A 13,311-nucleotide genomic window follows, 5' to 3' on the forward strand; every position below is an offset into this window, starting at 1 on the left:
TGGGGTTGTTGTTGCTGTTTGTTGTTGTTTTTGTTACTTGTTTAGTGACTTCTCTGAACTAATTTTGTAAAGCTTGTGTTCTTTCTTATGTGTGGCCACAGAGGTCTGTTAGTCTGCCTAGTCATCTACTCAGTAGAGACAGAGATTTACTTAAATGCCTGGACCCCAGAACTCCCAGTCTTGCATAGGGGCTCTGTGTGTTTGTGTAGCACATGACCTGTGGTGGGGGAGGGGACACAAGGGAAGCAGTCCATGTCGGACCCTCAGCCAGGCAGCTTGCATCTGCCTCAGCCTTCACTTGTTGCTTACACAGAGCTTCAGAGTCAACCAGAGGAGAGAACCTGGGGCTTTTCAGTCTTCCCTGGGCACGTGTACAACCTTTTAGAATCCCAGGAATCCTTCAGAAATTCTCAAAGTCCTGTTTCCCAAAACATCTCAGTCCCCAGCCTTTCCTCATTAGATTTTGGTTGCTCTGCTTTCATCCCAAGGGTTTTCTGTTGCTGCAGGCGGGAGCAACTAAAGCATTTGCCCGTAATTGTTTTCCACAAAATAGGATAGCAGCTCTAACACTGGTATGAGTTAGGATATAGACAAACCTTTTTAGTGGGTTTTCTGAGGAGTCAACAGGCAGTTCAAACAAAAATTAAATCCTTTCAGAATGTGGTCTGTTCTGCTTTCTCCAGTATTGATACTGGAATTGGGGCTGTCATTTTCAACGCTACTGATAAGCTTGGGAGCACGAGATGGGACCAGGATAAGTTTCACACCACATATCTCACAGTTCTGACTGAGACTGTGCCATTTTTCTTGAATAAATGCTCTCAAAGTTGCTGCAAGCTTTCAATTTTGGTTAGTTTTCATAGTTCTTAAAGTGTTGAGTTCCCCTCAATTTTCTAGTTTCTTATTGCTTTTGTGTCAGGGTGGAGTTTTGAAATTCCTTACTCAGCCATTTTAGCTGATGTCACTCCCTAGAGAAGACCAAAAGATGTCAATTTTACATCTTTTAAGTTATTCGCATCTCTCAGAAAGTCCTTCACTAACACCATGACCCACCTTATGTCCATCTGCTAAACTTTGTAGCTCCTTGGACAGTGAAGAGAATGTCTTACACGTTCTCATCTATTAATGACGAAGTCTTTTCTTCAGTGTCTTGGTAGCACAGTAGATGCAAAGGCCAGAGTATGGCCAACAAAATAAATGGTGGCAGATCACTGGAGTGTCATGTCACTGCCAGCCAGTTCTGCATGCAGTTCTGGGAGGCCGCTCTTCCAGTCAGCGTTGCTGCTTCTGTAAATTTACCTGAGAGTAAAAAATGGGCAGTTCAGTCTCTGGGCCTGTGCGAAGCAATTTCAGTCTTCCCTCTGAAGCCCCTGCTTCTGACATGGTTAAATACTCCCCAGAACCTCCTGTCTGGACCACTGCCGAGGCCGCCTGATTTCTTGGGCACCACGGATCTCCTCTCTGCTCTCCTCTGGGACGGTCAGCAGCACTCGCTAGACCGCAGGCCTCTGTCGTTCATCTCTCTTACCCTTCGTTCTGATTTTGCAATGTTTCTTTTCTCTGTGCACTTGAGTTAATATACTTTGTATTGCTCTGTCATCCAGTCGACTGATCACTGTCTTCCTCCATGTCCACTCTGCAGTTAAATCATCTTTAGAAGTTCTTACAGTTCTTAATTATAGAGTTTTAAAATCTAGATCTCCCTTTGGCTCTTCTTGTAATGGATTTTTAGTTCTCTTAACATTTTCCATCTTTCCATCTCTTTTTCTTCTTTTTAAAATATATATATATAATAATCATAATTGTTTTAAAGTCCTAAGTCCCTCTGTATTGCCTGCTTTTTCTCTTTTATTTTAATATTCAGTCCTTTCTTTTCTTTTTTTTTTTTTTTTTTTTTTTTTTGCATGGCAGTTTTTGAGAGGAGCCTGAAATTGCCTCTGCAAAGTTACAGAAGCAAACGCTGGTCAGGATTGCCACAGCAGCCCAAGTACCAAACCTCACCTGGCTCGGTCGAGGCACGTTTCTGGGCTTCGTGGGAGCTCTTCCTCTTTGTGTCTTACACCTGGCAGCTAGCCCTGTCGGTTTCTCAAATTAAAGAACAGCGTTTGCCAAAGCCTTAGCACTTCACACTTCAACTTCTGTCTCATTACTGTGTCGTGGCTGTAGCTTCAAAGTCCCAGTGTCTGTTTCCCCCTGGCTCTTCTTTATTTTTTTTTTTTTTTATGGTATTGGCACCCGGCTGTTGCCATGGGTACGTGCAGGTTCCTAGTCAGCAAATGAGAGGAATTTATATAGAGACAGAAACTGTGATTTCTTCCCTGCACTGCCCCTTCTCCTGGATTTCGCTGCCCCCTCAACTCTTACCATTTAGACAACCCTAATTTTGACTCCTGCCTTTGCAGCCCAGTATGACCGTCACTTTCTGTTTGAATGAGTTCTCCCAGGCTGCAATTTGGAAAATGTCCCTGGGGATGGAATGGAGCTTCCTGCCTTCGGCACAAGCTTCCTGCCTTGTAACTAATTGACTCTTGATAATTGGTTGACCCTACCTCCATGGTCTAAACAGTGGTTTATGTCTTCCCAGCTCATACCATTATTTCAGGCAGGCAGCTTAGTCTAGTAGAAACCAATAGCTCTTGATTAGAATCGAACATTCAAGGTGTCATGTTTCATTTTCCTTATGTCTGAGCATTAAGATTCGAGAAGGGAGGTGGAGGACCTATACTGCTGATAATTAAGATAAACACTTAGTCTCTGCCACATGGTTTATGGAGAGTAATTTCTATACAGGTTTTAATATGAAAGCCGAACATGAATAGAAGAAGTCAGTTGTTCTGGGAGGAGGGTCAGGCTTAATCTAAAAGACCATGGGAATATAAAATTTCCCATTGCACATCATATATTCCTTAATTTAAAGAATATTCAACTGGCTTCTTATATTTATTCAGAAATAGAGAAATTCTGTGTATTTTTACTTTGAAAGAGTGAAAACTGGCTTTGGAAATGATTTAAATATTAGTTTAATATAGCTTTCACAGATTTTTGAATTCTTCTCTAGTGGATTAATGACCTAGAAAATGATGATTTGTATGTCACATGGCCTGCAAGTTGCCAGGAGCTTCTGAAGCCCGTGTTCCCTGGAACTATACCTTCTGTAAGGCGTAATTTTCATAATTTGGTGAGTTTTATGTGACATTTTGTGTACATCTCTTATGAAGGTATGCATCCTGCATTCTTTTTGGATTACCCCGTTCTTGGTGAAGAGGCATTTGTGTAACACAGAGGAAGATACTTGCCTGATACGGCAAGTGTGCGGTGGCATGGCCGGCCAGACATCCAAAGCCAGCAATGCCACAAAATCTGCCTCCTCCTTAGATGTGCTTTTATAGTTCCGATATGAAATCGATGAGTTATGGTCACATTTTTCTGAAAGGAATTTGATTGAACTTTTTTCCTTCTAGAACTAATAAGAACTAATTAAAGATTAAAGTTTAGTACATTTCAGGGAAAGTGTGTGAATATCACTTTATCATCTACGCATATGAGTTATTTGTGATAATATTAAGTAACCCGTGATACAACTGTGAAATGTGTGGAATTTCTTAGCTAGGGCTTTATTTTTTTTTTCACAAAGAAAGTGAATATGTTATTTCCTATAGCAGTGTAGAGCGAGCAGTTATATTAATGCTGTTTTTTTTTTCAAAATTCAGTTACTATCTTTTTTTTAAAATTACAGAAAATCCAATGCACATTTAGAATAAGGTATTTCACTTGTTATTAAAAAAAATTTACTTTGTGCTGTGCTTCAAAAAAGGGGTGAGTGATCTCATATTAAATTCCATGTATTATTCAGATGTGCAGCTTTTGGAAATCCTTTATTACCTATGAAATTCCTTCTTATATAAAATTCCTTAGAATTGCTGGACATTTCTTTAGAAAAAGATGGCACCTTGAATTTTATACCTTTAGTGACAGAAACTAGACTAAACTTGAATTTCATGAAAATCCAAAATGTTAAAACAAAATAGTGATTATAAACTGTATGCTTTCTTTTAGGTTCTGTTTATTGATCCTGCTCAAGGATATACCTTGGATTTTGTAAAAATTGCTGAACTTTTCTATTATCATAAAATTCCTCTTCGGTAATTGTCAATTTATAACATTACACAGTCAGCTGAAGGAAAGGCAGTGAGTGATGTTCATGTTGTACCACAGAGTACTCATGTGGAATTGAAAGCAGTGGTGGTCTTTAATGCCTTACACAACACGGCTGTGTTGTGAAACATCATTGACCTTTATGATAGACTTGTTAGTCAGAACTGCGAAGTCATCTCGTAAACCACGTTCCTTTCACGAGAGAATGGTCTGATCACTTTGGGTGCTGAAAGGTGGATCCATTTCCCTGAAGTTCTGTTAAGAGTATACTTTTCCTTTATTTTTCTGGAAAAACATGGTCATTTAATAATATCACCATCAGAGAGAGTTTGACAGTTTCGAGGAATCCATTAGACAGGTGGTTGTTGGTGACTAGACATTACGAATCAAACTTTTCAATATAATACTCCCTCATCCCCCCTATTAACACACTCTATCTAGATGTTATAGTCTAGTAATGTTGAAAAATCATGGTTGGTTGTGATTCAAGGGGTAATTGTGACATTCCTTATTCACCTTCTTTTCCCAGAATTGGTTTTGTGTTCGTTGTTAACACAGATGATGAAGTTGATGGAGCAGATGACGTTGGCGTTGCTCTTTGGCGAGCTTTCAACTATATTGCAGAAGAACATGATGTCTCGCAAGCATTTATTTCCATAGTACAAGTGAGTGCACTAGGTATCATTTCTTTAGACTGTATAGGGGGTTTTTCTGCAATATTACTATAATTATTATCATTTATTATTTATTTTTCAAAGTTTGTAAAAAACGATCATGGGGCTTAATATAGACAATGAATTTGATTCTTGCAGCTCCCAACTGAAATGCATAATGTCCCTACTTCATAAATTAGTCAGCTGACACGCTGCCAAAATAGATGAATTTGCTTGAGTTTCTCCAGCTGCTAATGGAATTTAAATTGTATATGTTAAGTTTAAAGGAAAACATACTCCAAGAAAATGATTATTCAGGGAAGAAATCCTGAATGAGGTCTTGAAAAAATCATGAATAAAACAGATTACTGCAAACTTAAATATTCTAAATGGCAAAGTATGTAGACCCTTCTTAGAGAATTTCAAAGGAGGAGGAGATCGCTTCATGACAGCAAATTAGGTAGAAATAGCTGGATGAGTACTGAATTTGACAAAGAGATTGTATTAAAAAAAAGTTAGAAATTGGCAAGAACTTGATAAAGAGCAATACAAAATGGGAAGATTATTTCATAGTTAAGGTTTTGAAACTGTTATGGCCCATTGTGGAAATAGATGTATTAAAGAACCGTATTGTTATTATTAAGAAAGCCAGACCATAGCTTGGAAACCAGCTTTTGTTCATTTTAAAATTCACTGGTCTTTCGCTTTCACCGACTATTATATAACAAGGAATGGTTCTTCTTCAAAGTGAGGCCGTGCAATGACCAAAGCCCTGTGTACTCCCTGCTCTGCTCCCACAGCTTCTGGGAAAGCCACTGAATACCTTGTGAACTCACTGTCCTGGGCATAGGAACTGCCAGTGCCTTAGTGACATGGGGATACGCTCTGTTCTGTAAAATGGTGCTGGAGGTTACATGTCAATTTTATATCTCAGGCTATTACTCTTATTTACTGATTGGTGTAAGAATTTATAAGGGACTTAGACTGATGTAGCTTTTATTGAAGTCTGGCTACCTTATGGTGAACAGAGTGATGCGGTAGTCAAAACTAAGAAAGTTGATGACCTTTTGAAATTCTCCTTACCCTAAGTTATCTCAGTTCTCTTTACTGACTATTCTGGAGGCGCTTTGCTTCAGACATAAATTTGCATGTGACTTCATACTTTGCGATCACTGGCCTTTTGAATTATCTGCTCTGATGTTCAGCATGATACTGTAATATCTTGGAAAATCAGATTACACTTGAAACCGTAAGTTTCAATACAACACGCCATGGAAGTATTCTTTATGTGCCGTAGCCTACCAGTCGTACTAAGCAATTTGAGGAAAGAGTGGGGAAAATGTGTGAGGAAGGAATACGTATAGCGTACTAGAATCTACCACAGTCTGAAGTGTGCGAATGAATGTTGGTGGTGATTCAAACTATGTATACGTCAACCTGAAAATTTTTGTACCCCCTAGAAAACCAAAACATGATTGAGCTAACCTTCTATTGGGAATGTGTTGTATTGTATCCTTCAGATGACTTAGTCTCACTAATTTAGAATAATTAGAGCAAAATCAGCCTTTTAGTAAAATACGTGAATTATAAAATCTCTGTAATATTGTTTCATTACTTTTAATGAGCAAATTATTTTATCTAAATTAGATAATTTGAAAACACAGTACCAGGAAAAAGAGGAATATAGTAGAAGGTCAAAATTTTAAGTATATGAACATTTTTGACATGTGATAAAGAATTATGGTAGAGTCGTATAGTATTTTTAGAATAAAGCCATCAGACCGTGTATCTCAGCTCTCCACAGTGGCTATGAAAACTTACTAATTTAATTTTCTCTTCCTACCTTGCAAAATTAAGATTAAAAAAAATACACGTTACGTACTTGATGAATATTTGTTGCATGCGTGTTTGAGAATGCAGAAATACTTTAAGCCTTCAACTTTGGCTATGTTGGGTTAATTGTCAACAGATTAACCATCTCACAGTATGTAAGTATAAAACAATGAGATACATGACATAAGTCAGTTTTCAGAAGTTGAACAAGAGCTAACGTGAACTATGATCCTTGCAAAAAGATCAAAATAAAAATATTCACAGGTAGAGATGGAGAGAATTCTTGCTGCATCAAAAGAAATGCTAAAGGAAATCCTTCAGGCTGAGAGGAAGCGACACCAGATGGTAACTCACATTCACAGGAAGAAATGAAATGGTAGCTTTAAATAAAATGTAAATATATGGGTACATACAAAAGGCTATAAGAATGTATTTTATTGTGTTTAAATTGCACAAGATTGAATAAAACATTTTAACATATAGATATAATACATATCACCGTAATTGTACGAAGGAACAGAGGATTAGATGGATCTGTTTTGGAACTAAAAATCTGGTATTTTGTCAACATTAAGTTAGGAGTAGGAGGGAGTAGATTGTAGTAAATTGGCACAGCTGGATATCCAAATGCAAAATGATGGCACTGGATCCCTGTCTCATACCATGCACAGAGGTCAACTCAAAACAGATAAAAGGTTGAGCATAGGACCTGAAACTGTTTCCTGAAAGGAAACACAGCGGTAAGCTCCTTGACATTGATCTTGGTGATGATCTTTTGGATTTAACAACAATATCAAAGGCAAAAAAAAGAAATAAACAGGATTTATATAAAAATAAAATGCATCCGCACAGCAAAGGAAACCATCGAAAGGGCAACGAAATGACAGCGTTGCATCGAAATGGCAACTGTGGAACAGGAGAAAATATTTGCAAACTACCTATTCAGTAAGGAGTTAATGTGTAAAATAATCAGGAATTCATATAACACAATAGCAAAATAATAATAAATAATAACCCAATTAAAAAATGGACAGTAGGGGCGCCTGGGTGGCTCAGTGGGTTAAGCCTCTGCCTTCGGCTCAGGTCATGATCTCAAGGTCCTGGGATCGAGCCCTGCATCGGGTGCTCTGCTCAACAGGAAGCCTGCCTCCCCCTCCCCCTCTGCCTGCCTCTCTGCCTACTTGTGATCTCTCTGTGAAATAAATAAAAAATCTTTTAAAAAAATTATTTTTAAAAAGACAATAGATCTGAATGGATATTTCCAAAGAAGACATGCAGATGACCAGCAGATATGTGAAAAAGTGCTCAACTTGGTTAATCACCAGGGAAATGCAAGTCAAAACCCACCGTGAGCTGTCCCCTCACACCTGTAGGGGGTTCTATCACCAGACAAACAAGATGCCAAATGCTGGCACGATGTAGAGAGGAGGGAGCCCTCTGAGAATACAACTGCTGCAGCCATTATGGAAAACAGTCTGGAGCTTCCTCAAGAATTTTAAAATAGGATGACAGTATGAACCAGCAATCCTACTTCAGCTGTTTCCAAAGGAAATGAAATCAGTATCTCAAAGAGTGACCTGTACGCTCATGTTTATTGCAGCGTTAGTCACAACAGCCAAGGTGTGTGGAAATGACTTAAGCATCCATCAGTGGGTGGATGAACAAAGAAAATACGTGGTATATATGTATGCACACCTCAGAGTGTCATTCAGGCTTTAAAAAGAAGGAAATCCTGCCATTCGTGACAACGTGGATGAACCTGGAAGATGTTGGGCCAAGTGAAATGTAGCAGACAAATAAAGATGAATGCTATCTAATATCACGTGTATGTGGAACCTAAAAAAGCTGAACTCCTAGAAACCGTAGAAAAGTGGTTGGTCGGGCGGTGGGCAAAATGGGGAAATGTTGGCCAGAGGTACAAACTTGCAGTTATAGTAGGACTAAGTTCGGGACATGCCATGTCCAGCATGGTGACTGTGGTGGATAATGCTGTACTATATAACTGAAATTTGCTAAGTGTAGAATCTGAAGGTTCTCACCAAAAAAGAAAGAAAAATATGTGTGAGGTGATGGATATATTAGTTAATTTGATGGTGGGAGTCCCATCACGCTGTGTGCGTTTATCAAGCCATTGTGTTGTACATTATAAATGGTTACTGTGTTACTGTCAGTTACACCTTAATGAAGCTAAAAAAGGGAAAAATAAATAAAATGTATATGAAGACCCCAAATTACTGTTTTTGCTTACCCAGCCATGTAAGTCTTAAAAATTTTTAAATGTATAAGAAGATTGAATCATTATATAAATAGTTCCTGCTAGACATTCTAGCTGCCTTAGCTTAAGAATATCTACTATTTTAAAATGACTGATTTTTACGATGACTAATATCACTAACTTTTCATATATAATTTTTGCTTTATTCAGAATTTCATTGTTCCTAAACCCTATTTATGTTTTACAGAAAGCTAACATTTTTTGCTTTTTGTTTTTTCAGTTACTAAGATCATAGCATGCTCTGCTTGATATGAGGAGGAAACTTGCCTATAAATTGAGAATCTTGTAAAACTAAACTGTGGGATCTAATTATAGACCTGAGCCTTTTCTTCAAGGAATAGGTCATCCGGTTTACAGTGAGGAGCAGAAAAGGAAGAATGCTGGTTCCTTATCATGAGGAATAACATGGGGCTTTGTCCGCCCTCATATGAGGACTGTCTCTGGCAATAATGATTCAAGTAAATCGGGACTCAACATTCTTTTTTTTAGGATTTTATTTATTCACATCTGAGAAAGAATATGTGTGTGTGTGTGTCCACACGTGTGCGAGCAGAGGGAGAGGGAGAAGCAGGCTCCCCTGCTGAGCAGGGAGTCCCTCCTGGGGCTCAATCCCAGGACCCCAATTGTGATCATGACCTGAGCCAGAGGCAGATGTTTAATGACTGAGCCAACCAGGCGCCCCTTCAAAATAGCGTTCTTAACTGATGCAGGTTTCCCCCGCTTCTGAGCAGAGCGTTCCTTTGAACCTTTCTGTAATAAAGCCCAAATGATTGTGAAAGAAAGAAGCAGTCATCATCAGTCGATATGGAAAAATTTTTGAGCATTTTCCAGAATGAAAAACTAACCTCTTTTAGGCTTTTCTGACTCTTAGGGCACATGTTGCTAATGACACACGGAATAGATTGAGAGAAGCACAGATGTTCCCAGACACAGGTAAAGCGCTGGATCCCGAGCTGTCGTTCGTGGGGAAGGAGCCTAGAGGGCTGCTCTCACTGCTTGCTGCAAAACAAACACTGAAGCCTGTTTCTACTTCCTACCATTTTTCATAAAAATGAAAATCCTCTTTGGATTTCTTTTGGTTAGTGAAAACAGATACCGATGTCACTCTCGTAGAAGAAAAGTGACCTAACATGAACTTTTGAGAGGCGAGACATCCGTTGTATCAGAATGCTGCTTGATGGTATTTGTAAGTACGAGTTTCTTCTGGTCGGCAAGTTTTTCCCCAAGATGGCTTCGTTCTAGCTCAGTGTTCGTGGTTATGTCTCAGCGGAGGCATCTACCCAGAGGTGCCTTCCCCCTCCATGCAGAGCCGTCCCTCCCCCCATGCCTAGCAGAGTGCGGGGGGCTTAGGAGAGGGTCTGTGATGAGGGAGAAATGAAACAGGAAGATAGAGGAGCTACAGCTTACATCCTGCACCGTGCTTCCAGCATCTCAGCCGGGGGAAGAATGGAGGGACGGAAGAAACCTAGTCAAGGTCTTTACTGGAGAGCAGTCAGGAATGAAAATAAAACCTTTCTGAAATAAGCCATTGAAAATATTTTATATGGGGGCACCCGGGGGGCTCAGATGGTTGGGCATCTGCCTTCAGCTCAAGTCGTGGTCCTGGTGTCCTGAGATTGGACCCTGCATCCTGCTCCCTGCTCAGCGGGGAGCCTGCTTCTCCCTCTCCCTCTGCTTGTGCTCTCTCTCAAATAAGCAAAATCTTTAAAAAAAAAAAAAATACATTGTATATATACTTTTTTAAATAAAGGGAGCTGGCACACCTGGGTGGCTCAGATGGTTAAGATCTGCCTTCGGCTCAGGTCGTGATCCCAGAGCCCTGGGATGGAGCCCCACATAGGAGACTTTGCTCAGCAGGGAGCCTGCTTTTCCCCTCTCCCCCCTGCTTGTACTCTCTCTCTCAAGAGGGATAAATAAAATTCTCTCAAGAGAACAAATAAAATCTCTTTTTAAAAAAAGGAAAAAGAAAAGGGAGCCATTATTTTACTAAGAAGCACAGTGTCTAGTTTGATCAAAATGGAACATAACGTAAATTTGTTACAGTATTTTTTGAAAGCCACAACATATTCACAAAACCATTTTTATTGGGAGATATATTGTGTGCTTAAAATGATTTATTCATCTGTGTGGGTGGAGGGCGTGTGTATACATGCACATATGTGGTAAACTTAGAACTTACAAAGTATAAAGTATGTTTTTATTTTATATAAATTTGCACACTCAGTGAAAGAAAACTGATCGCCATAAGATGAAAATTAAGTGTAAGATTTTTATTTCTACAGATGTACCAAAGAGTGAAGAATGACAATATACTCACTGTGGACCATGTGAAGAGTGTCCTCCTAAAGTTATTTCCAGATGCTAATATTTGGGATATTTTGGGCATTCACTCTAAATACGATAACGGCAGAAAGGTAAGTTGAAATGCGAATTTTTGAAAACAGGATCCAAGAAACTTTTACTATAATCTCATGAGTAAATGATCTCAATATAGTTAACTCATGATTTGGATTTTAGACCCTCAGAAAGAAGGGAAGTTTAAGACCCCCGAATGACGCACGTCATCTGATGAGTGCTCAGATCGCCATTAATTGACCTTTCAGAAAGCACGAGAAAATATAATTGTCAGGATTTACAGGATAGGAGACTTAAAGGTAGAGTTGTTTACTTATATTTTTAAAATTCGAGACAGTACGAGAATCAGAGGGAGAGAGAGAAGCAGACTCCCCACTGGGCAAGGAGCCTGCTGGGGAGCTTGATCCCAGGGTGCTGGGATCATGACCTGAGCTGAAGGCAGACGCTTAACTGACTGAGCCACCTGGGCACCCTGAATGCAGAATTTTAAAGAATGTAATTTGTACTTTCTTGGGAAAAATGGAAAGCTGGGTTTTTAGAGAAATGCTAGGACAAGAAACAAATTTGGGAAGTTGGAGCATCACTGGGGTCGAATTTCTCATGCCCATAGAGATCAAGGTTTTTAGATGGGTTCTTGCATTTTATAAGAGTTTTTAGGCCACAGACCGGTCTCCATGCTAACAGTGAAGGTTAGGATCCCTGACGTTGTAATGTCCCACCTGACTCGGCCGTTCAACTCCTAAGCCTCACTTTCTCGACTCTTCCCTTGCTCTTCCGTTCTCCCCGGGCGGGAAGACTAGCTCAGGTTCCTGAATGGGCTCCTCCTTCTCCCCACAGGGCCTTCACGTGCTTGTTCCCACCACGGGTTCCTGCACCCTGCCTCCCTTCTCTTCTAGCCTGTGTACTCTTGGCTTTAATTACTTTGAGGGGGATGTAACACTTTGGAAAGAACTTCTGGAAAGTCTTTTCTAACCCTCCGCCTGAGGTTAAGCTGCTCGTGCTAACGCCACATGCAAAAACCCTGCTGCGTACTCCTGCATACAATGATGGCTACAGTGGCCTGTTATTCCCTGCCTTCCCCTGGACCACATCCTCCCTGGGAGCAGGGCCCCTGTCTCCTGCTGGGTCTTGGGGGTGCAGTGCTCAGTAAACATCTACTGAATGAAATGACTGTGGAGGCAAGGTGTCTAAGAGTGAGGGTTGTGTGGTCGGACAGAACTTCACGGGAGCATTGAGGTTTTAGAAATCGCTGCTCTGGGAGCTAGGAAAGGCAGTACAGTGAAGCCATGTATAAAAATGGCTATGATGTTGAGTTTCTGCTGGAGTTGTCGACCATAAATTTACAGGAGCATCAATCTCTTTGTTTTTAAAAGTCTAAAATCCCAGGGGCACCTGGGTGGCTCAGTGGGTTAAGCCTCTGTCTTAGGCTCAGGTCATGATCTCAGGGTCCTGGGATCGAGCCCCATATCGGGTTCTCAGCTCCACGGGGAGCCTACTTCCTCTTGTATCTCTCTGCCTGCCTCTACACTTGTGACCTGTGTGTCAAATAAATAAATAAAATCTTAAAAAAAAAAAAAAAAGTTCAAAATACCGGGCACATGAATGAAGGAAGGTAGCTGGTTAAAGTGCTGTGAGGTTGAAATGTTACGAGCTGCACGTGACATTGGCATAAGAGGCCCAAAGAGTAGTCCCGGAGAAGACCTCTGGGGCACTAGCAGGCTACTTAGAAACGGGAGCGGAGCCAGGAAGCCAGAGGTCTGGTGGTCTCGGTGCAATCAAAAAGCCAGTGTGGTAGGTGTTAAGGATTGTTTCTAGTTACTGAAGAATAGTTTTCCCAATGATAATTTCTGAACTGAGAATGAGTTGCGTTGATATTTTTCATTTCTATATTTTCATATAATTAAAAATAAAACTAAAAAGCAACTAAGATGAACTTTCTTTTGGGCCAAAGTTGCATGGAGGCATCTCTTTTAATAAAATTATTTTTAATAAGTACTTTTCAGGGCTTCTTTGGGGGAGAAAAAACACAAATATCCTGTA

The 13,311-nt window shown here is 40.0% G+C and overlaps 1 protein-coding gene across 2 annotated transcripts in view; it reads left to right on the forward strand.

Moving 5' to 3' along the window:
• UGGT2 (UDP-glucose glycoprotein glucosyltransferase 2) overlaps positions 1-13,311 on the forward strand; it is a 190,340-nt gene that overhangs the window by 88,609 nt on the left and 88,420 nt on the right. For both annotated transcript variants that reach the window (XM_032315029.1, XM_032315026.1), the window contains exons 13-16: positions 3,059-3,178; positions 4,057-4,142; positions 4,685-4,820; positions 11,199-11,330. In XM_032315029.1, coding sequence (XP_032170920.1) covers positions 3,059-3,178; positions 4,057-4,142; positions 4,685-4,820; positions 11,199-11,330 — 474 coding nt within the window. The remainder of the gene's footprint in view (positions 1-3,058; positions 3,179-4,056; positions 4,143-4,684; positions 4,821-11,198; positions 11,331-13,311) is intronic.

Source organism: Mustela erminea, chromosome 15, assembly GCF_009829155.1.
Source record: "Mustela erminea isolate mMusErm1 chromosome 15, mMusErm1.Pri, whole genome shotgun sequence".
Classification (NCBI taxonomy): domain Eukaryota; kingdom Metazoa; phylum Chordata; class Mammalia; order Carnivora; family Mustelidae; genus Mustela; species Mustela erminea.